The sequence below is a fragment of the Hemiscyllium ocellatum genome, chromosome 44, assembly GCF_020745735.1.
Source record: "Hemiscyllium ocellatum isolate sHemOce1 chromosome 44, sHemOce1.pat.X.cur, whole genome shotgun sequence".
Taxonomy (NCBI): Eukaryota; Metazoa; Chordata; class Chondrichthyes; order Orectolobiformes; family Hemiscylliidae; genus Hemiscyllium; species Hemiscyllium ocellatum.
The window spans coordinates 2,831,641-2,856,482 of NC_083444.1; the positions used below are offsets into that span (position 1 = coordinate 2,831,641).

Here is a 24,842-nt window from a genome sequence, read left to right on the forward strand (position 1 = left end):
TGCTGTTGAACGTTTTAAAGACAAGGATAGGTTTTTGAACAGTAAAGGAATTAAAGGTTACGGTGAGCGGGTGGGTAAGTGGAGCTGAGTCCACGAAAAGCTCTTACTGAGGGGGGGGCTCTAGGGGCCAGATGGACTATGCCTATTATGTTCTTCTCCCTTAAATGCACCCTGGGGAGGTTTCAAACTGCAACATGTGCCAGTACTGGATGTAAACTCAGCAAGGGACCATGTCATCAGGCTGGGAAGCACCAACTTAGAAACATCAATCAAAGAAACAGTTCAGCCATTTAGAAGATGGAAGATCAAACTTTATTTTGGAACTACTTGCATACAAAGAAAACATATTGCACATCAACCAAAAAGAAACAATTTTTTAAAAAAAAAAAAGAAAAACAAAGGACAAAAACATTCATAGTTTGGGATCTCATACACAAGACAGTTCAGAGACAGGAAACCAACCCTTTCCTACACTCACGGAGCCAACCAATTTGCAGCACCATCCAGGTTTCCATGTGAAACAACCAGTGTGTACGATACAGATCCAAATTGACACCGTAACGCAGTTTCAAATACCCTTCAAACTGTTGAAGATGCACGGTGGGCAAAATCATTTGTAAAAATTTCAACGCAAACAAAATTACTTCATCCGTGGCAGCAAACTCGCAACCAAGATACGCACACACCCAGAGGGCAGGGAGTCTCACACCGGGCACCTCACCCAACTCCCCAAGTGGTTGAGCAGCTCACTCCTCTTAAATCGCCCTCAGTTGTGGCTGGCTGACTGTTGCTCTCCAGTTACTGCAATGACTCCTGCTCCGGTCAGCTCACTGTCAGGCAGGACCCAGCGGTGGTGGGGGGCGCCCTTCTTAACAAGGCTCTCACAGCCTCTGCGGTGTGATAACCTGTCTCCTTCCCTACCCTGAAGCAAACCAGGCTGGTACTGCCAATGCCTTCAGTTACTGCTCAGTCAGAACTCAAACAGCCACGTGGCTTCAGAGTCTCACCACTGCCATCAGGGAGGAGCGGTGTGCACGTTTTGTAAATAGGGTCATGAAGTAATTTAAAGAAAAGAATTATTAACCTTAGATTATTTTTGCCATTATGAAGTCTCATGATCACACGCACTAGCCATTCTCCTGCAGCACAACAGGTAACAAATATCAAAACCAGCTGCTCGGGCTCAGTGTCATACACACGCACTGAAGAAATGTGGGCGTTAGGGTTAGTGTGATGCAAGGCTATAGAGAGTTCGGTTTTTAAATACTGTACAGTGAAAATAAATTAACCTTTTAACTGAAGCTGCTTTGTCCAACCTTCCTGACAATCTCTGGAGCCACCTCCTCGTTTTTCACTCAGCCCTCCTTCCTGCTCCTCGCCACCTCTCCTTCCCTTCCAGTGTTTTCTCCTTACATTCGAATCAGCAATGACTGAATCATTTCTGCTTTTAGTTATTTTTCTCCCCCCAGTTATACTTGTTCTTTTTTTGATTTACTAATCAGTGCAAGTAATACAGACTGCATCGTTTTATACAGTGTCTCCTTACCAGAAGTGGTTGCATACTCAAGTTTCCTTTTTTGCAATTTTTTTCCCTGTAGAATTTTTAATGTTTTCTTTTGAAACATACAGCTTTTAAGTAACCGACATCTTTCCTTCACATTCTCTACTAGAGTCGTTCTGATCTATCCATCTTCAGCTTCTATAACCAAACCTCTTTATTTAAATATATCAGTCACTGACCTGGGCCATCAAAACATCAGAAAACAAAATCCCACAGTTTCCTTTTACACTGTTAGAAGGCACAACATCTTTAATTAAATGGGTTTTTTTTGTGTTTTTTTTTTGCTTTTTTAAGTGTATTTTTTTTATTTCCTCGAACTTTTTAATTAAATGTCAAAAAACAGATACACAGATATATGTTTGAACACCTCCCCTCAAACCTCTGTCCAGTGCTGAGGGTAAGGGGAGGGCAAGTGCTGTGTCGAGTCGGGTATTGGTAAGTAGTAGTTACGTAGTATTCAGATTTCCTATCTTTGGCAAGCTTTGACAAGCACTATTGAATAAACATGATGCAAGCGGACTGAGATTCAAGGGTGGAGGCTGTGGCGTTTTTACGAAACGCCGTTCACCACAGCCTGCTGCTTGATGGTGGCTCCTGCTCGCCCACGCTCCTGGGAGCTGCCCGCTCTCTTGGTGGCGCTGTCACTCGGACTACTGGTGGGGCCGTTGGGCACGGCACTTGGCTCATCACTGGGGTCCGCCTGCTCCTGAGGGAGGCCAAGCACAAACAGACCATTGCACCACATTTCACTTGCCTGAGGACTTCACACCTCTTCCCATGGAGCTGACAATGCTTTCAGGGTCTGGGTCAGCCAGAAACCACCCCTCACTTACTGACAGGATGTTGTTTCCCTGTGACAGGAATACGGAACTGCAGGCAGAGTCTAAAATAAGGGGACCATTAGCTGAGAGTATCACTCGCCCAGAGTTTAGCTTAGTCAGAGTACATTTCTCCTTCTGCTCCTGTCTCTCTCATTCTCCAGACAGAAGGAAATGCCACTGCAAACAAAAGGCATAAAAGCTGCCAGAGTCCTTCGAGGAAGGACATCATTAAGGGATTAGAACAGTCACAGCGTTACCTTGAGAAGTAAAGCCAGCTTCCAATCAGTCCAGCCCAAGAGTTCAAAACAACCCAAGAGGAGAGAAACATTTCAAGCCAGGTGCTCCAATCTGCTACCCTGGGAGCGAGCACAGACCTCGGCCAGTCTGGCCTTCAGTGAGGATTTTGTTGTGCAGTTGTTCATTCTCCACCCAGCCCAATAAGTGGCTATGTAACACTGATCACTAAGGCTGACCCAATTATTTCAAAACAAACAATGAGCAGCTAAAGAGGAGCGGTGTGGTGCGCAAAGGGAGATTACGTGGCAGTGGTTAGCACCGCTGCCCCACAGCGCCAGGGATCTAGGTTCGATTCCCCTTTCGGCCGACTGTCTGTGTGGAGTTTGCACATTCTCCCCATGTATCTGCATGGGTTTCCTCCGGCTGCTCCAATTTCCTCCCACAATCCAAAGATGTGCAGGTTAGGTGAATTGGTCATGCTAAATTGCTGAGAGTCAGGTGTATTAATCAGAGGGAAATATAGAGTAGGGGAATGGGTCTGGGTGGGTTACTATTTGGAAGTGTCTGTGTGGACTCATTGGGTCAAAAGGGCCTGTTTCCATACTGTAGGGAATCGAATCTAAATCATAACTTACCTGTTGTTTTGCCTTGGGCTGTTGTTCAGGGGTTCCCTCGGATTGCTCTTTTTGAGACCCACACTGTCGGCTCTGCGACTCCGCACGAGAAATGTAGTCGGCCACTGTAACTGAGGTAACAGGCATCTTAGAACATCATTCACCCACTTCCCATCGGTGACCACAAGCAGCTGGAATCACTCCTGTTGGGAGCAGGGTGGGGTAGGGAAGATTTAACTAAGCTGTTCAAAATTACGTGGAGTTTACGGAGAAAGAATTCCCATTGACAGGAAGTGGACACATTGGTGAAAGAAGGGGGAAGAGGGGACAGGAGTCTCTGTTTAGAGTTGTGCTGAGTTAAAGCAGATTCAGTAGGAAACTGTTCAAAGGGAGAACTGGAGAAATATACAAGGGCTGGGGATCTGCATGCATGTGGGGAGGGGGGTTAGAGTAGAGCGAGCAAGCGAGGGGGCTGGGGGGCACTGGGAATGCTGTCTCAGCCCTGTCAGAGAGATGGTTAATTCCTCACCTGGCTGCCGGTCTCGGCTCAGGGAACTGTCCAGTCTGTTTCCACGGTTGCGACGCCGCCTGCTCCTGTTCCTTCGGGGAGGTCGACCCTCACTTTCGTCTGCACGGGCACACCGGGTGAAGACAGCAGAGATGGCAGGTCAGGGGAGGAGACAAACAATGACAGCTCAGACCAAAGCCCATCATCATTTCCGCACCCAAAACACAAAACCACAAGTGCAAAGTTTTAACCTGGCCTCTGGTTCCATTTCTTCCAAACCTAGAGCAGCTCAGTGGTTAGCACCACTGCCTCATGGCGCCAGGGACCCAGGTTCAATTCCACCCTCAGGAGACTGACCGTGTGGAGTTTGTACATTCTCCCAGTGTCTGCCTGGGTTTCCTCCGGTTTCTCCCACAACCCTGGGATGTGCAGGTTAGGGTGGATTGGCCATGGGGAAATTGTCCCATAGTGTCCAGGGATGTACAGGTTAGGGTGGACTGGCCATGGGAAATTGTCCCATAGTGCCCAGGGATGTGCAGGTTAGGGTGGGATTGGCCGTGGGAAATTGTCCCATAGTGTCCAGGGATGTACAGGTTAGGGTGGACTGGCCATGGGAAATTGTCCCATAGTGCCCAGGGATGTACAGGTTAGGGTGGACTGGCCATGGGAAATTGTCCCATAGTGCCCAGGGATGTACAGGTTAGGGTAGACTGGCTGTGAGAAATGCAGGGTTACATGCATAGTGTAGGAGGTTGGGATGCTCTTCGGAAGGTCAGTGTGGACTCTATGTGCTCACGGCCTGCTTCCACACCGTAGGAATTGAATGACTCAACTAACAAGAAAGGTGGTTACAATCACATTGAGGAACTGATTAAACTCTCCACATTTCACAACCAATTACTGCAGAAGGAAAGAATTCCAGCCTCCGGTTCGACACCTAACTTGCAACATTAATACGGCTCAGTAATTTCAGGCCAACTCACTGTTGCCATGCTGCTGCTCCTGGGATCTTGCTCTGCACAATTTGGCTACAGAGTGTCTTACATGACAAGGGACCACACACCTCTTACCTGCCCCCACTTTGGATCACATTTTCAGAAGGACATTAAGGCCCTACAGCCTCTAATGGGCAGGGAGGGGATTTCCCAGAACCGAAGCCGGATTGCAGAGTTTCCCGTGGAGAATGTAAAGGGGTGATTTAATGGAGGGATTCTTTTTGCCGATAGCAGGCGGGCCAGTAAAGCGCAGGGACACAAATTGATGGAACTGCCAAAATAATCTGTGGGGCAGATTAGATTTTTTTTAAAAAATGGTTACAATGTGGAACTTGCCACCTGAAAGGGCAGTGGAAGCAGATTTGAACATTGCTATCCAAAGGAAATTAGAAAAATTCTTCAAGGAGAATGCTTTGCCAAGCTATGGGCAAGACGGGGGCGGAGAGGGCTGAATGGCTTCCTTTTGTACTGCCCCATTCCAGGATTTTTAAAATCGGTACAGAATTTCTGCACCATATCCCCAGCCATCATTCCCCTTACAAAAGAATGAACACTGCCTGGCACATACCCACACCGTTCTCATTGACAGACGCAGTGTCAGACTCCACAACGCCATCCATCATGGTGGCATCATCATCGGTGCGGCGTCTACGTGATCTGCGGCGCCGGCTGGTGTTGGCATGGGATTCACTGGCATCCGTGTCACCAGCTTGATCAGTTTCTGCATTCTCCAGCAGGCTGTAGGGATTACTGTCAGGATCCTTCAGCACTACAACATGAGCAGGCACACACAGTGAGAGAGAAGCACACTGAGCATCACAGGGGACAGAGACACAGAGAAAGAGAGAGACAGAGATACAAACCTTCGCTATTGACTAGCACCTCAAACATCCGTGACTGATGTTTAACCCACACTAGCCTGAACTTAGCCACTGTCCCATCCCAGTGTCGCTGCACTTGTTAAATATAAACTTCACCCCAGTGCTCCAAGGTGGCCTTAATGTTCCCCGCAGTTTGCATTCTGATTCAGGCCACTTTCCTGGTATTGAGTACCATCACCACAGTCTCTGCTCTCTAACTCCTTCTAACCTCCTCTTGAAACAAACCATAAACACAGCCCTGCAGGATCACTGGGAATTAAATACAGCTACAGTACCTCATGCTGGAAGTGACATCTTTTCAGATTATCTCAGAATTATTGCCAAGAGGAGTGAAAGGGGGGGCAGAGTCACTACTTTGAACCAGACAATCTGGGTAATCACCACCTGGCTTTTGATGGGATCATGTTGAGGGGAAAAGGGACTGCTGTCTTTCTTACGTTACAACGGCAGCTACAGTGTGCGCTGGGACGTCCTGCAGTGATGCAAGGTGCCTTCCTAAAAGGTCATTCCACTCCTCTCAGCATACAGCTGGTAAAAAGGCCAGTGGGAGCAGAGGCCACTGAAGTGCACCAGCTCTGCCTGTGAACTGCAGACCTTCCGTTCAAAAGGACCTCTCTGTGAACGGGCCTCTTTATCCACCAGAGAGAACCCAGTTACAGATGGGACAAGGTATTTCAACTCCTCACATCTGCCAAAGTGACCCACATATCACAATGAATAATCTGAACTCACTCAACAACCTTTCCAATAAAAAAAACAAAAATCCCTTCCAAACCTTGTCCTGAAAGGTAGTCTATACCAGGGAGCATTCTGGCAGCACTTCCAGGCACACTCCCCATCCATACTCCAACTCCAGGGAGCTCATCCCAATTCTTACCCTCACCTTCCTCACCAAAACAGCTATCACTCACTTCATCGTTTCAAATGACTCCTGCAGCTTTGAGAGCTTTTAAAGGGAGAGGGTCTCCGAATATTTCACGGGTACAGCTGACGAAAACCCTGTTCCTATGAAAGTTACTCCTAGGTGTGAGGCATCAGAAAGACAACAGACATCATTCTCAAGTGACGGGGAACAGCTGCCTAAGGATCGGTTGGCAGGGTAGAAAATCAGGCAGCCTGCCCAGTCTTCCCACAGCCCTCCCTTCACTCCCAGAACGGGAAAGCCTCTCCCTCCCCATTCTCACTCCAGCTGAAGCTCAATCCTCTGCCTCACCTCCCTAACTCCTCCTCAGGGAGGGACTGACTGATCACAATCAGAGAGTGACAGGACGATGTCACTGCCTCAGGCAGATCTCCCGAACTCCCCCCTGGAATAGAGACTCCACGGTTACCAGCACTGATCGACGATGTCCCGCCTCGACCTCCTCCACGGCCTCTCCCAGAGGGAGGGCCCCCTCGCCCCCGGCCTCCAGCTGGCCTCCTCCGGTTCAGATCCGATCCCTGCCTGCGATCCCGATCCTCATCCGCCTGACCCAACGACCAGTCACTCAGCTCATCCCTCCGCTCGGATTCTGTCTCGGAAGCATTGGAGAAGTCGGAGTTGTTGTCTGTGATGAGAACAGGTTGGAGGTTAATGGAGTGTGCGCTCTGTGGGTGGGCTTTAAGCTGGTTAACTGCTGGCAGAAAACAGTTACCCATTCCTATATTTGGCAAGATGCCCTCCATCCAGCAGGGGAGCACGGTCAGTCTGTTGAGAGTCAGGCCTGGGGTTGGGAATGAAGAATGAGGTGACTGATGGAGCAGGGAGGAAGGAGAGAAGGGAAACAGTACGAGTCGCTACAGACTCAGCAACTGCGAAAGCTCATTTCTGTAGTGCCCTGAAGATGGCACAAGCATCCCAAGGGGTTGCCACAAGAATGGGAGATGGAGATTTGACAATAAAAAGGAGATGTCGGGCAGGGAATCAAACAACGGAGGCAAATGGAGAGATGCAAGGGCTGTGACAGAATTCCAGAGATTAGGGAGGAGGCAGTCGGGAGACATGGCTGTCAGTGCTGGGTCCATTAAAAAGGAAGAGTTAGATTAGTTTAGATTACTTACAGTGTGGAAACAGGCCCTTCGGCCCAACAAGTCCACACCGACCCACCGAAGCGCAACCCACCCATACCCCTACATTTACCCCTTACCTAACACTACGGGCAATTTAGCATGGCCAATTCACCTGACCCGCACATCTTTGTGACTGTGGGAGGAAACTGGAGCACCCGGAGGAAACCCACGCAGACACGGGGAGAACGTGCAAACTCCACACAGTCAGTCGCCTGAGGTGGGAATTGAACCCGGGTCTCAGGCGCTGTGAGGCAGCAGTGCTAACCACCGTGCCGCGATGATGAGAGATTGCTGCTGCTCATCACAATTAATTTTTGAAGGTGAACTAGAGGCTGCACAGACAAGTCAGATGACCTGAAAGAGCACCAAGTTGGAAGGTAGGTACCTCTCCTCCCTCGTCCTCGGCCACTGTAGGATCGTGAGCTGTGGATGGAAGAGGCAGTGCTGTCATCCGTCATGTAGCCACGCTCTTTGTCAGCGCGGGTAGACAGCGGGCGGTAACCCATGCCAATCTGGCGAAGTTGTTCATCGATCTGCAGCCTCTCCAGACGCAGCTGTTCTACTTCCTGCAGGGAAAGGGAGGGACACCACCAGGTTTGCCAGTGGCATCAGCAAGCAGGAATTAGTTCAACATTTCAGCAGAATGGTTAAACCCCTTATCCCACAATTACCCCCCCCCCATGAAGGCCAGGCCCTCTGACTGGACCACATCATCGAGGGCCCTCTGTCGTGTGCACAACCCTTCCATCGTCCGAGTGTAACCAACTCTGCCTCAAAACGTGGTGGTCATTGAGCTCATGTGTAGAACGCATTTTGCAACATCCCAAAGAGTTTTACCAACAATTAGTATTTTAGAACAATTGTAATGCAGGAAATAAAACACCTGGTTAGTCCACAAGCTCCCACAAGCAGCAACTAAGCTAGATTCTGTTGGCTGTGGGATAATTTAGCTCACTAAGTTTAGCTGAACCTCAGGCACTTTGAGAATGTGCAGCAGAATCTTTTATATCCCCTCGAGGGAACCAGAGAGTTATTTAATACCACATCTCTCTCAGGACTGGAGTAGTGTTCAACTCTGCAGTGGGACTCAAACTCAACCTGTGGTACAGGAGAGGGCCTCCCTCCAAGCCAATGGGCACAGATCAACATTCTGCGACCTCCAATTCCCCCCCACTCAATGTGACTTGCATTGACATCTTCCCTCCTTCCCAAGTGGCCCCACTGTTCCTGAAGCATCTTGAAAAGGAGTCTGATGATTCAGTACAAATTGTGGGCAGAAATTCTTCTGGAATCCTTTGTCCAGTTCTGGTTGCCCTGTCATGAGAAGGATATTATTAAACTGGCTCAGAAGAGACTTATAAAAGGATGTTGCTGGGAGCTATGGGAAGAGGTGGATAGGCTTGGATTTCTTTCCCCTGGGAGGTTGAAAGGTGACCTTATCAAAGATCATGAGCAGTAGAACGGCAAATGTCTTTTCCCTAGGATGGAGGATTTCAAGATTGGGGACATATTTTTAAGGTAGAGGAGAAAAAATAAAAAATGGGCAATTTTCTTGTTATTTTATAGTTTGCGTGGAATGAACTGCCAGAGGAAGTGGTGGGTATGGGTACAGGTGCAATACTTAAACAGTATTTAGGTAAGTATATGATTAGGACAGGTTTGAAGGGATGATATGGAGGTGCCGGTGTTGGACTGGGGTGTACAAAGTTAAAAATCACACAACACCAGGTTATAATCCAACAGGTTTAATTAGAAGCACTCGCTTTCAGAGCGACGCTCCTTCACCAGGTGGTTGTGGAGACAATTGGAAGGCACAGAAGTCTGCAATAAATTCAGCGTCTTGTAATGGTGCCCTCCACAACCACCTGGTGAAGGAGCGTCACTCCGAAAGCTAGTGCTTCCAATTAAACCTGTTGGACTATAACCTGGGGGTGAGAGACTTTTAGGTTTGAAGGGAATTGGGTCAAGCGTTGGACTAATTTAGTTTGAGATGATGGTCACAGACTGAAGGGTCTTGTTTCTGTGGTCTAAATTCTCTCTGATTAGGAGCTGAATTTAGATCAATTCCCAGGGACCATGCAAATTCTTCAAAAGCATTCACCCCAAAACAAAGTGAGCAGGGAGAGTGAACAGCTTTTCAATTGAAACCATTTGGTTTTTCACCTGCGATAGAGTATCACTGAATCTAATATCAAAAAGTGTACAGCAATTGTGAGACTGACAGACCACCCTGAGGAATCACGTGGCAAAGCGAACTGATGCAAGTTCTTTGAATTTTGTCGATGGTGCGAGTTACACAGTCCAATGATGGCTGTTAGTCAGGACATGTTGCAGACAGAGGGGAAACCGTGTAATCTGGGTGTTGTTTAATGGCATAGCCTGCTGGGGGCAGAGCTGCCTTTCCAACAGCCAGGAGCACTCCAAGGTGTTTGCAGAATGCAGGCTAGTGCACGTGCTGATACAAAACAAGACAGGACAGCTGCAGCAATGGAAAGAGCTGCCGAGTAAAGTTCACTTTGGGATAAATCCACGAAGGGACAATGTGGACAGCCCAGGACCACTCAAAAACCCTAGCGGGGGAGCTTCTCCCACTGCTATTCCCAGTGATTTGCTGCTATTCTTCCAAAGAGATTCAGTGGCAGGATTATTTAATACAACTCTGGCTTTGTTCGTTCTCTCCGAAAGACAAGCCTCATGCTTATTTTTGGGCGCTTGAGTTAGGGGGTTGGGGGAAGGGGTGGTTTGGATAAATAAAGACTCACTCAGCAGCAGTTAACACTGGCACCAAAAATCTCCACATCTGAGGAAGGAGGGAGAATGTTTGGAATTTCTGACTGAAGTTTACATGGATTGAAAACTTTGACTGTGGTTTGAGTTACACGCGCCCGATAGCACCTTCGGAGAGGTGTCGGCTTACAGCTGCTGGGTATGGGCCTGCATCAACTGAAATCCTGCAGGAAACCCCCAAAGGCATGCTTACCTGAGGTTTATCAAGAACCATCAGATCTCTCTTCGTGATCACTCTACCCGCAGTCAGCCGTTATGGTAGGCTACTGCAAAAAATACAGAGGTATGGCATTGAGGGTGCGTTGGACGTTTGGATTAGGAATTGGCTGGCTGGAAGACAGAGGGTAGTAGTTGATGGTAAAGGTTCATCTTGGAGTGCAGTTACTAGCGGTGTTCTGCAAGGATCTGTTTTGGGACCATTGCTGTTTGTCATTTTTATAAATGACCTGGAGGAGGGGCTGGAAGGTTGGGTGAGCAAGTTTGTGGATGATACGAAAGTCGGTGGAGTTGTTGACAGTGAGGAAGGATGTGGCAGGTTACAGCGGGATATAAATAAGCTGCAGAGCTGGGCAGAAAAGTGGCAAATGGAGTTCAATGTAGGTAAGTGTGAAGTCATTCACTGTGGTAAGAGTAACAAGAAGATGGAGTACTGGGCTAATGGTCGGATACTTGGTAGTGTGGATGAGCAGAGGGATCTTGGTGTCCATGTACACAGATCTCTGAAAGTTGCCACGTAGGTAAATAGTGCTGTGAAGAAGGCATATGGTATACTGGTTTTTATTGGTAGAGGAATTGAGTTCCTGAGTCCTGAGGTCATGTTGCAGTTGTATAAGACTCTGGTGCGGCCGCATCTGGAGTATTGTGTGCAGTTTTGGTCGCCATACTATAGGAAGGATGTGGAGGCACTGGAACGGGTGCAGAGGAGGTTTACCAGGATGTTGCCTGGTATGGTAGGAAGATCGTTTGAGGAAAGGCTGAGGCACTTGGGGCTGTTCTCATTGGAGAAAAGGAGGTTTAGGGGTGACTTGATAGAGGTGTACAAGATGATTCGGGGTTTAGATAGGGTTGACCATGAGAACCTTTTTCCACGTATGGAGTCAGATATTACGAGGGGGCATAGCTTTAAATTAAGGGGTGGTAGGTATAGGACAGATGTTAGGGGTAGATTCTTTACTCTGAGTCGTGAGTTCATGGAATGCCCTGCCAGTAACAGTGGTGGACTCTCCCTCTTTATGGGCATTTAAACGGGCATTGGATAGGCATATGGAGGAAAGTGGGCTAGTGTAGGTTAGGTGGGCTTGGATCAGCGCAACATCGAGGGCCAAAGGGCCTGCACTGCGCTGTATTTTTCTATGTTCTATTATCCTCAGATTAATGATAAATTGCCCAGTTTAGACTGTGCAACATACCAAAGACTCAAACCACTAAAAAAAAGGAAAACTTACAAGTGAGGGGGAAAATCAGAAACAGAACGAGTAGGAAAGCAGTGCCCGAGGCAGCTGGTGGACCCGATAGCCACTTTCAGATGCTGACGGATCCATGGGCTTTCACCAGAGAACCTCAAATGGTGCTATCCAAAGTCAGACCTCTCAGGATTGTTTTGAAGGGGTTGGCAGGGGGAATTTGCCTGGTCTTTACTGTGATGTTTGAGAGATCCTACCATGCACAACTTAGCTGTCATATTTACCATATTACAACAGTGATTACACTTTCAAAAAGCATTTCATTGGCTGTGAAGGACTACGGGACATCCCAGGATGATGAAAGGTGCTACAGAAATGCAATTCATTTGTTTTTGCATTTGGTACTGAATTTCAATTCAGGTAACGAAGGTCCAACCTTTTACCACGTTTCTGATTGCACTACATTCAAACATTAGCAAACATTACTGATGAAACAATCCCGGATGTTATACAGGCAAGCAGCTCACTCAAAACACAGTAATGGGGATGGGTGATGCAGCTTGAACCATCAACAGCTTCTGAGCTGCAGAAGCAGCTGAAGGCCAAAGAACTAAATATTCCAGCATTACAGGCAGCAACAGGAGGTGACATACCTGCACTCAGTGTTGCTGAGCTCGGGAGTTTGCTGTTTAGCAGGGGGTGTAGGGGGCAGGAATGCAACATCCTAACAGTGCCACATAACACAGCTCCCCCTCTCACAGAGGCCAACACCAAATCAGAGACTGCAGATCCATTGGGAGCACTGGCAGAGGTCACTACACTGTCGTATTTAGACACACAAGTGATGAGCATGGAGAAATCCATTCCTGGGGCCACGCAAATACCAGATATTTAGTTATCAAATATCACAAAAACAGAGGCGGGGGATTGGTGCAAGGATGAGGAGTTGTAAATTAGTCCACAACTCTTAGGCACACATGTGCAACACCCAGTACACACTCGGGTTTGTGTACCGCTCAAATTCACCGCAGACCTGCTCTGGGCTGTCTGTGCGGTTTAGTATTAGACACACGCTGTTCAACCATACCCACTCATACATAACCGCGAGACAAAGGATATACTGAGTGTAAACACAGTTTTACCAGCCCTTAGTCCCACCCAGCCCCTCTCCTCTTCGCACTCCCCCCTTTCAATATCGATCAAGGTTGTTTTGAAACAGCAGGCAGTGTTTTAGATCACAACCCCGTATAAGAGAACTAACATGTTCTTTTGGCCAATCTATTCATGGTTAATCAGCTCTCCCTTAGTGGAAATTGCTCCTTTTTTAAGCTCCTCAATTGATTCTGAAGTTTCTACATTAGGATGTACTGTTGTAACATGATGGATAGGATACATGTGCACCTTGAGAGGTTGTGTATTTTACAAAGAAAGGATACTTGGAATTTCACGGTCTCCAGACAGAAACCCTGACCGTACCAGGTCTTGCTCACTCCCATTTCTCCAATTCTACCCAACAGTGAAAGTAGTTACATGTCAAACGGTTTCCCAATTACCGTCAGATAGGACAGGTGATACTCCAGCAGCACTTGAGCGTTCACTAGATTCTCCTTGGTGCCAACGAATGTGAAAGGAACCATTCCCTGCAGACAGAGGGGAACACACTGTTAAGCAGAGGAGTCACTGTCTACCAGTACCCGGACGTTACAGGCTCCAAAGTCGCAATGGGAGAAGAGCCCAGGGCTTCGCTGGGTGATACGTTGACCTGCAGTTGGCTGGTTTACCAAGTACATTGCTCATACCATCTCAATCAGTCACACAAGGGTCACCTTAAGGCAGCTCTGAACTGCAGCTTGCAGCCCTGGGAGTATATCCACATCAGGAGCATGTGGCTGAAACGCCAGACAGACTGTGGAGGATTCTCGAATTCCCAGAGTGCTGTGATCCCTTGGTGCACTGCTGGATTACAGGAATCTTGTTCCACATCACTTAGCGAATCCAGGGATTTGAGGGTGTACAGGGCAAGTCACTGGCTGGGAGTCTGGCCCTTAAGAAACCCTCATGATTAAGGTCACCTTATTATTCAGAGCAAAAAAAGAGATATGAATACAGCAACATTACCACTGGAACCCGACAGGGAACGACACTGTGAGGCACTGACCTCCTCCCTGGGCAGTCTCTTGTCATTGTCTCCTTCAATGCGGACCCTCACCACACCGGACTTATCCACAATCTCCTGAATTACTTTCCCATTCTTGCCAATCACCTTGCCTGCATTGCAAAGAGACATGGACAGTTATTAGCTCGTTACAAGTTACTAGTTAGGGTAGGACCCTAAGATATTAAATGGCTTTTGTTTTTGTTAGAATACCTAGCATTCAGAATCTAATGCTGGCCTGATATGAAGGACTCTGCCATTCCAGTATAAAACCAGAGGACACTGCCTAGACTGGCAAAGTTATCAGGGCAATTGTCTTACTGCAGACACACACAGCATTAAGCGGAGTGAAATTTCCATGGCCACTAAATTCAAAGTCAGTCCATACAGCCAAGTTGAAGACAACCATTAACGCAGCAAGAGGAAACTGCAGGTGGCTACTGACAGTCAGTAGGTAGTCCCTCACACCTGAACTCGCTCTATAAGCCCACTTTAGACCCAAGAATGCAGAGGACTTCCTAAATGAGGAGATACTTTCGTGGAATGAGAGATTTGGGGGGTTGGGAGAAGAGGAGGCTGCCCTCTAAGGTGTTCCAAGAATAGAGATCAAAGCCAGTGGACAAGCTTCTAAAGAATTCAAGTTACCAAATCATTGGCTTTTATCTCAAGGCAAAAAAAATAAAAAAAATGGGGTCAAAGTTATACAAAGCTCTGGGGACAACGGCTGGAGAAACTCCTGGGTATGCAGGTATCATGGTGACGTAACCCTGTTAGTAACACACAGGGTTAGGCGAATGGGCACATTGGTGTGAATCCCACCACAGCAGCGGAAATGGCAGGGGAGACCAAGGGCAATTGTAGAAAGGTAATAAATGCTGGCCTTCTCACACAAAATGATTAAAAAACACACATCAATCTGGGCTCCACCTTAGGAAGGATACAAAGGCCATGGAGGGATGACCCAATGGGAACATAAGAGCTGATTCCAGACAAGTTGATAGAATCAATAACCAAAAGGCATAGGTGAGAGTGAGGCCATTCAGTCTACACTGCCATTCAATTACTACTGATAATTTCTCATTCAGTCTTCCCCTGTAACCTTGGATCACTTTACCAAGCGAGAAACTCTTTCAAATATACTCAGTGACTTGGTCAATGTATCCAAGAAACAATTTCTCATATGCATTGTGTTAGGAGGTAACGTGGCCGTAGAAAGCATCATGGAAGACAGCTGAAGCCCTGGTGCTCTGACCTCTCATTGTTCAAATGCAGCCAGGTCAATGCGCCCAGCAGAAAGATGACGGCAACTCATCTGACAGACTGGAAATAGGAATAGGAACTCTCTGGTTTGTTTGTCTGAATGCTACACCCGAGATTGTCTTCAATGGTTTGGAGCAGGATTTAGATCACATTACAATTACCATGAACATAGACAGACAGAAAGAGCAGACAGCCATTTACCCGCTATTGTTATACAGCCCTCCCCAAGGAGAATCTACTGAGTTTGGTCTGAAAAAGGTCAAGCAGTCCAGCATCCAGAGTCAGGTTTAGGAGTGAGCTCTAGATTGGCCTACCTTTTGTCTGAATAAAAGTTTCTTTCTTTTGTACCTATTATACAGAGGGAGGTATTATTTCCCCTGGTGCAAGAGGGAGTGGAATAGCAATGGGAGCAGAACCTGAAAATACAAATCAGGTTGACAGGAAATGTATCTGCACAAGAGCAGCAGCTAAATGGCCTCCTTCCCTATGATGCAATCCTATGCAGAGTCAGTAAGGAAGAATATGACAAACAGCTCGAGGTTATAATGGGCAGCACGCTGCCTCAGTTAGATTCCACCCGGTTTGCACATTTGCCCCGTGTCTGTGTGGGTTTCCTCCCACAATCCAAAGATGTGCAAGTTGGACTGGATTGGCCATTCAAAATTGCCCCAGGGATGTGCAGGCTAGGTGGGTTAACCACGGGAAATGCAGGGTTTCATGAACAGGGTAAGGGGTTGGGTCTGGGTGGGATGCTCACTGGAGGGTCAGTGTGGACTTGATGGGCTGAATGGTCTGCTTGCACACTGAAGGGATTCTATGACTCCACAAAACAGAACAAAGAAGCCAGTGGTATAATTCTGGGCCTTACAAGCCCAGAATCCTGCAATTGTTTGCATCTGAAGTTATCACAATTTTGTATGTACTATTCAATAAACTCATTCCTTTGTACGTACTATAACTGCATGATTCACTCAGTTACATAGCCATCACAATTCGCCACCTGCTATCATTTCTCCAGTAAGCTGTGTGGTGTGCAGGGCTGCAGGTTAGCTGGTGTGAAGTTGCTGCTGACTATAGGCGGTACCTGGGACAACACTTACCAACGAGGCTTCGTGGCACTTGAACAGAGTTCTCAGAGAATTCCAGGTAACCTCTAGCCTGTTTTACTGCTTCTGGTGTCTGGAAAAGCAAAAATAAAAAACAGTTTATCTATCAGCAAATACAAAACTGACCACTCCCAACGATCTCAGCACCTTCCATTGAGAATACAAATGCAATTATTGCAGATACCAACTTACCAACAAGTGACAATAGAACCGACCCCACACCTAGAGAACCGAATCACAGCCTTAATCAAAAAACTTCAGGAAACTGGAGAAATAAGTTTAACTTCCGAAAAATGAAACCTGATGGCTCCAACACCACGTTTCTACGGAGTACCTAAAATTCACAAACCAGGAGCCCCCCTCAGACCCACAGTCGCTCTACCTGGAACACCAACATACAGACTGGCCAAAGATTAAAACACTTAGAAGACTCACACCATTCCATCCACTCCACCCAAGAATTCCTGAACACCAATGACACAGAGATGGAAGAGGATGAAGTAATGGTCTCCTTTGATGTAACAGCCCTGTTTACATCCAACAACATTAACCTGGCCAAGGTAAAAACAAGGACTGCAGATGCTGGAAACCAGATTCTGGATTAGAGTGGTGCTGGAAAAGCACAGCAATTCAGGCAGCAGAGGAGCACAAAACTTCGATTTTCCTGCTCCTCGGATGCTGCCTGAACCGCTGTGCTTTTCCAGCACTACTCTAATCCATTAACCTGGCGAAGGAAAAACTGACTACACTATTAGAAGACCCAAAGTCATATGCACCAATCACCAATTTCATCAGCAAGGACAGTATTGTTGAGTTAATGGACCTATGCCGTACCACCCACTTCACCTTCAACAGCAAAACCTACAGCCAATCCAACAGAACCCCCACAGGATCTCCAATATCAGGGTTCTTAGCAGAGGCAGTAACACAGACTCGAATAAACAGCTCTGCCAACCATCCAACTCAAACATTGGGTCCCCTACGTGGAAAACATCTTTGTCATCATTAAACGGAACAAATTAGAGGAAACCTTCAAGGCCATCAATAATACTCTTACTGGTATAACATTCACAAAAGAGGAGGAAACCAACAAGCTGCCCTTCCTAAATGTCACAGAAGAGCAAACAGCCAATGGGGAACTTCAAACCAGTGTCTACAGGAAAACAACACATACGGACCAAATACTGGGATGATTGCTTCTATAGTTCAATGTCCACAAACGAAGCTGCATTAGAACATTATTTCAACGAGCCACCACACACTGCAGCACAGAGGAACTACGCAGAGCAGAGGAAAATCACCTATACAGTATATTCAAAAAGAACGGGTACCCAATGAACACAGTCTGCAGATTTCTCAGCAACAAACCCAAACAAGCAGACAAAGCATGTCCAGAAACCCTAGCCACTCTCCCCTACATCAAAGACACCTGGGAAATGATTGCCAGACTACTCAGACCCCTTGGCATCATGGTAGCCCACAAAGCCACCAAGACACTAGAACAGCAGCTAATGAACTTCAAAGACCCTCAACAAACAAGCAAAACTAACGTCATTTAAAAATACCTTGCAAGAAATGTAACAAACACTACATTGGACAAACAGGCAGAAAACTAGCCACCAGGCTACATGAACACTGAGTAGCCACAAAAAGCTACTCACTAGTATCCTCACATACAGATGAGAAAGGACACCACTTTGAGACAACACATCCATCCTAGGACAAGCCAAACAGGCGCACACAAGAATTCCTAGAATCACGGCAGTCCAACCGCAACTCTATCAACAAACACACAGACTTGGATCCCATTTACCACCCCCTGAGAAAAAGTACTGGAAATGACATTACCATATGAAATGATGTCACCACAGGAAATAACGTCACCAACTCAAGGAAACCCAAATACAAAATAGAACACGGGCTACACCATTGGAGCTTTATCTGGAGGCTCACTGAAGATGTTACCTAGTATGGTGACAAAATGTCTGAAAACACAACTTCCACCTCAGTGAGCAAACCTACATATAGAACCTCAACCCGAGCTACAAATCTTCTCAGAACTCGCTAACCTTCCGCTAACTCGAAGAACTGGAGACTGAAGCACTTACTGCCTGATTGGATTTGTCTCACTCCTGGTGAATAGGACACCCTGACAACTTTGCATATTACCGACTGCTGCCCGGTGTTGGAGCTGGACTGCAGCAGCTTAACCGGAGAGCTTGTGTTTCAGCACCACCACCAGGGTCCACTGGCCTTGCTATATCCAGTCTGTTCAGCTATTTGGTCCCTCACGTGACTGAAGACTGACAGCTGTAGAGGTGGCGTCTCTAAAGAATCACAGGTGGATCTCCCACTCTCACCTTGGGCTCAAAATGGTCCCTTCAGCTTGGTGTGCTCACTGCTCAGGACGATGGAGACGCTTGAGCCTAGCCACGCACACCTGTCGAGCTGTGGATCCAATTCATCCTTTGTGAGCCCACTTGGCTGTACCTACTGCATGCTGCTTCTGCTGTTCAGTGTATATATCGCTCTATACCAGTTGGACAACTCACTTCATGGCACTTTGCCTAGTCCTATCTAGACATGCTTTCCCAAGTCCTCATGGGACCAGGACGGGTCAAGACACTTCATGAAGTGAGGCGAACAGCCCATGAGATTCCATCTTTGAGAAATGTTAACCCTATCATCTCAGGAGCCATCCTAATTCTGCAGGCTCAGTCTTCCCAGCCTTTTGAGGTAAAGAGCTCTAAGACCAGGCTTATCTTCATCGACCTTAAATGGGCCATCCCTTGCTTTTAAAAAGACCTTAGTTCAAGATGCTCCCACAAGGAGCGAGCATCCTCACCACACCCACCAACGTCCCTCAGCAAATCTTGCCTCAATTAAGTCACTTCTTACCTGAAACTGTACCAGATACAAGCCCAGCCTGACTGCTACCTGACCAGTCTGTGGGAATAAGACTCCCCCAGTTTTTAAAACAAGTCAGCCAGTTACAGGCAGAGTCCGAGAGACTGGGGCTGCCTTCATCAGAGACCGTGTTAGATCTTGTTGGAACAGGTTCACACAGCTGAGTGGCTTCCTTGGCCATTTTGGAGGAGTCAGCCATATTGTCACATGGTATGGGGTGGGCAGACCTGTTAAAGGACAGAGGATGCCCTTCCCCAAAGAACTTGGCTGAACCAGATGGTATTTTTTAAAAAATGACTCTGCGGCAGTTGTTTCGGACTATTACCAAGACTAGATGATTTTTATTCAAGATGTATTCAAATTAATGGAAAGCATTATGGAGAAAGGTAACTAAGACTTGCTTAGGTACCACCAGAACAAGTTAAAACCAGTCACTGCTGTTTGAGATGACAGCCCAGATGAACATTATGCATGATGCCAGTGGAAATTTAACCAGCCTGATACCCAATGTCATTAATAAAACACTGAATCTAACTGTCCTGTGACTGAGGCCGGCACAGAGTGTCAAGCAAGGTATTAGGGTGGGGAGAGAGCGAGTGAGGATGGGAAGGAAGGAGATCAAAACGATGAAGCTTTGATCAGGGTGTAGAAAACCCATTTCTAGTGACAGGAGTGTGTAAGGAACCAGATGACACAGTGAAGGCAATTTGTGCAGGATTCCTAGACAATAAGAAACCATTTATTAGGAAAAAAAAAACAGCAATTTATAACAGAACACACCATCTAAAAGGATTACGGAATCCACGTGGAATAAAATTTATCCAGATTTTGGCTCGAAGTTGCAGGAAAACACATTTATGGAGAAAGGCCAGGAAACGCTGTTAACTAGGTAGCTCTAAAGAACCATAAGAGAAACAGAAATAGGCCATTCAGCCCATTAAGTCTGCTCTGCTATTCACAAATCACAGCTGATCTCAATTCTCAACTCCATTTTGTCTTTTCCACAGAACCCTTGATTCCCTTAAAGATCAAGAAAATCTGACTTGAATACATGATGTGGAGGAGCCGGTGTTGGACTGGGGTGTACAAAGTTAAAAATCAGGTTACAGTCCAACAGGTTTAATTGGAAACATGAGCTTTCGGGGCATCTCCACAGCCACCTGAAGGAGGAGTGGTGCTCTGAAAGTTAGTGCCTCCAATTAAACTGGTTGGACTTTAACCTGGTGCTGTGAGATTTTTAACTTTGACTCAAATATACTTAGTGATCCAGCCTCACCAGCCCTCTGTGCTAAAGATTTCCACAGATAAATTCCCTTCACCAGTCTTATTTGTGTGATCCATTGTTCAGATGATGCCTCTGCTTCCAGAGTCTCCCTCCCATGAAGGAAAATAACCTGCCTACATCTACATCTACCTGGTCCACTCCCCCAAGGACCCTTTTACACTTCAAAAGGTCACCTCTCATTCTTTGTTCCACCAAGTACAGGCCTAGTTTACTCTATCTTTCCTCAGAGTCCTTCTATACCCAGTATCAGCCCAGTCAAGCTTTTGTGGACTGGCTCCAATGCTGGCTCATCATTCCCTAGACAAGGGGCCCAAAAATCTGTTCCAACTGTGGTCTGACCAGCACCTTGTGAAATCTTTGAAAACCCTCCCTGCTTTTATACCCCAATCCTTCTGAAATGTAGGCCACCATTCAATTTGCCTTCCTTATTATCGAAGGAGCTTGGATGCTCATCTTTTGAGCGTCACAGACAAGAACTTTGAGATTCCCGTTACGTAACTTTCTGCAGTCTTTCTCGAGACATTTAAAATGAAGGAGATGATCTGATGGACCGAATGGCCTTCTGTGTCACATTTACTGACTATTACAAACCATACACCTAATCATACTGAATGCATCAGTAAGATACAGGGTGTTTTAGAGATGGTCCATATTTCAATAAAAACATCACAAGCAATGCTCTATTTTCCTCCAATTATTCAAACAAACTCAGCAACAGGAGTCAGGTTATAACGGATGCAGCCTTCCTGCCTCTCACCTCTCCATATATCCGAAATGTGCACGTGCCCTCATCCAATTCAATTGCTGTCACCCCTGGCACCTTCCTGGCCTGCTGAATATTGGCACCGTGTGTTCCAATCGCAAGTCCCATCAGATCCTCCCGGACTCGGAATTCCTCCTGGAATGCAGCTGCCAGCTGCTTGGTGGTCTGCAGCGTTTATCGGAGGGGAAAGAAACAAACATCAGCCAATGACAGCCTGCTATTCAGTCAAACAGGAGGCAAGTCAACTAACTTCAAAACCTTCAACTCAATGTTGCTTCGGGCTTTGACCTCTCTAAATACCAGGGTTATCACAGCAATGTCCAAACCACAAGACGGAGTCCCTAAAGCAGCCCCAAAATCCTGGCAAACAAACTCTTAGATACCAGGCAAGTTGAGGTCCATCTGTGTACACTCTCATGCACAAGTCAAGTCCCACGTGAATTCTGCCAGGAGTTCAGAAGGGTTTTTAAAAAAAGATTTAAAAAGTGCATTTGCCTCTTTTGAAGATAAATCCTTAAATCAAAACCCTGGAGCCTCTGAACAATGGGAGCAGAGATTCTTTAAGGCTTTTTCCAAATCTGCACCAAGCCTTTTAGTAAGAGATCCAACATTAAAGAAAAACTTGCATTCCTATTCTCAATACTTTCAGCTTAAGTATCTCTGAACTCCGGAGGATCTGACTGACTGACAGCTGCTGGGTGTCTGTCAGTCAGTCAGTCAGTCATTCACAAAAAGTAGCAGCATTGGATCCCGGTGAATGACCAGGGTCTTTTAGCCGAGCTGGGGCAAGTTCAAGACTAGGGGGCATGTGTTTTAAGGTGAGAGGACAGACATTTAGAAAGGACTTAAGGGACAATTTTGTTTTAAACTAGAGTGGTTTGTGTGTGGAATGAACTGCCAGAGGAAGCACTAGATGCAGGTACAGTTACAACATTTAAAGGACATTTGGATCAATAGGAAAGGTTTGGAAGGATATGGCAAAACACAGACAGGTGGGCGTTTTGTCTGGGAACATGGTCAGTGTGGACTGGTCGGACTGTAGGGGCTGTTTCCCTGCTGTATGATTGTAGGACTCAAAGGCAACAACTAGCTACAGTTTGTTGTTATACTTTAGGCACTGTGCTTGAGAGAGTCCACATTTAATTTTGGTTGCAGATGGTGGGGGTGGGGGTGAGGATTTGAATAGTCAATACCCCATACCCCCCCTCAGCTGCCTGGAAGCAACATCAAGGTGCAGCAGATGCTTGCAGCCTCAGACCCAGTCCCTCTCCTCCGGCTCCCCCCTCTCACTCACCTCAAGATGTTTAGTTGCCTCCTCGTTTCGGGACATCAGCATCAGTTTAGTGCGAATACTGCGGAAGTGCATGTCACTCAGCAAGCCTGCACGTTTCACAGTGGACTCATTAATAGACTGGAACAGAGGAGAACCATCGTTACTCTCAATCCTTTTGAAATTTAGCGGTTGGACCTGCATGCTACACACACCAGCTTTCTCTCAGTGGCTTGTTCAAGGTTGGTAACCCAAGTCAGTGACCCAAAGTTCAGCTTCCATCACAACTCACCACTACACCTCATGCCTGTTAACACCTTCCCATCTTCCCCCCTCCCCCTCCAACCTCAAAGGCCTTTCCTTCCACTTCCTTCTCCCCACCCACTTCAGAATCAGCACTTACTCGAAAGCGTATTAAATCTCGTCAATAACTCCTAACTCATTTATTCCAGATCACAAGTACCTGCAGGATTTCCAACAACCCTGCGGTTAACAGGATCAGCAAATCACAATAGTGCAGCTCTGCAATTGGTGATCCATTCATCATCTGTAACTCCTATCCCAGCAAGCTCCTGTGCCCTAGCCTGTGACTCTGCTTAGTATTACAGAGGTTGGTCGGGTCTTGTGGCACAACAGTAGCGACCCTATCTCTGGACCAGAAAATCTCAGTTCACGTTCCACCTACTCAGGAAAGGTGACCGAGTGGGTTGACAAATACTCAACGAGACTAGTACACTCAGGAAAAGGGGATTTTGCTTTAAGGGCCGTGGTTGGCATCATGTTGCACGATCCCAACCAACATTTGGAGCAGCCTTCCCAGTTTGTCAAACCACCCATTTGTGCCCCTCCTGCTCTGTGCTCTCAGAGAGACATACCTTGATCTACATGGAGTGCATAAACTCCAACATAACCCTGGTCAAAAATAAACCCATCATCTACAGCAAGACACACGAGCGAGGATTCTGGGTACATCCTGCCAGTTGAGGTGCTGAATGGACAGCACCAAAGAGGCCCAGCAGTGCGTGCTTTGATGTTAGTTTGAGTGCTTACCAGGAGGACCAGCTCACTGGTGCTGTGGTTGTACACGATGGAGTGGGCTCCAACAGCCTTTTTGAAATCCTTGTGAGCATTCTCATTTGCGCAGCTACAACAGGAAGCAGGATGGGGTCATGAGAAAGAACATAAACAAGGAAACACACAGCACCTTTCACAATTTCAGGATACCCAAAGCTCTTCACAAACTATGACACACTTTTGAAAGATGGCATTACAATAGACAGTGGAGTGTCATGTCACACACACCTTACTACTCCACAACTTAATAATGAAGTCGTTCACCCAGTTCCCAAGGTGGCCAATTAAATACTACATATCTATCAGGTTTTAAATTCAAAAGAACAAGAATTCTTTAATTAAAGAAAATTTTATCAAATTCCAACTTATTTATTGGTGAAGATATGAAGTGGTGGAATCCGAATAAAAACTTAGATGGAAATTAACAGGAGCGTTGCATATGGGAACTGGATAATGGAATCCAGGTAAATGGATAGAGTTAAGAGCAGCTATGATTTAACTGAATGAAACCTGATGGATATTTCAAAATGAGATCATAGAATCCCGACAGAGTGGAAGCAGGCCATTCAGCCCATTGAGTCCACACTAACCCTCAAGAGTGCCCCACCCAGACCAAGATCCCTACTTTATCTGTGTAACACTGCTTTGCCCACGGCTAACCTACCTAGACTATGGGCAATTTAACATGGCCAATCCATCTAACCGCAGCATCTTTGGACTGCGGAAGGAAGACCACGCAGACATGGGGAGAAATGTGCAAACTCCTCACAGACAGTTGCCAGAGGGTGGCATTGAACCTGGGTCCCTAGCACTGGGGGGCAGCAGTGCTAACCACTGAGATCCTGTGTTGCCCTAATGGTTACACTTGATAGACTGACCATCAAATACCACAAGACAAGACTCACGCCTCTTTCAGGTCCTCTGGCACTGGGATGGTGTGTTTGTAGAACATGGTCTTGGTGGCAGTCTTGTTCGGATTGACAGGGCGAAGTCGCTCCATGGTGACAATTTCGTTATATGTGGCATCACAAGCAGCGTATTCTATCACATAAAACTGAAACAATAAAAGCAGCAATCTGTACCCAAACTCACGTATAACAATCTGACAGGATCAGTCTCCAATAACCCACACTAATTTACAGTTTTACTTCAGCAGAAAAGGAGAT

General features: G+C 46.7%; 1 protein-coding gene across 2 annotated transcripts in view; it reads right to left on the reverse strand.

Moving 5' to 3' along the window:
* Positions 1-289: 289 nt before the first annotated feature.
* Positions 290-24,842, reverse strand: part of LOC132835143 (RNA-binding protein FXR1-like) — a 76,558-nt gene continuing 52,005 nt past the window's right edge. The window contains exons 5-17 of one of the 2 annotated variants that reach the window (XM_060854471.1): positions 24,582-24,730; positions 23,653-23,746; positions 22,627-22,743; positions 21,327-21,497; positions 16,372-16,450; positions 14,015-14,124; positions 13,410-13,496; positions 8,052-8,232; positions 6,949-7,164; positions 5,305-5,505; positions 3,763-3,861; positions 3,255-3,358; positions 290-2,267 (exon numbers count right to left, since the gene is read on the reverse strand). In XM_060854471.1, the coding sequence (XP_060710454.1) occupies positions 2,112-2,267; positions 3,255-3,358; positions 3,763-3,861; positions 5,305-5,505; positions 6,949-7,164; positions 8,052-8,232; positions 13,410-13,496; positions 14,015-14,124; positions 16,372-16,450; positions 21,327-21,497; positions 22,627-22,743; positions 23,653-23,746; positions 24,582-24,730 (1,764 nt within the window). In that variant the 3' untranslated portion in view covers positions 290-2,111. Of the gene's footprint in view, positions 2,268-3,254; positions 3,365-3,762; positions 3,862-5,304; positions 5,506-6,948; positions 7,165-8,051; positions 8,233-13,409; positions 13,497-14,014; positions 14,125-16,371; positions 16,451-21,326; positions 21,498-22,626; positions 22,744-23,652; positions 23,747-24,581; positions 24,731-24,842 lie in introns of both variants that reach the window. The other variant, XM_060854470.1, reaches the window with a different exon arrangement.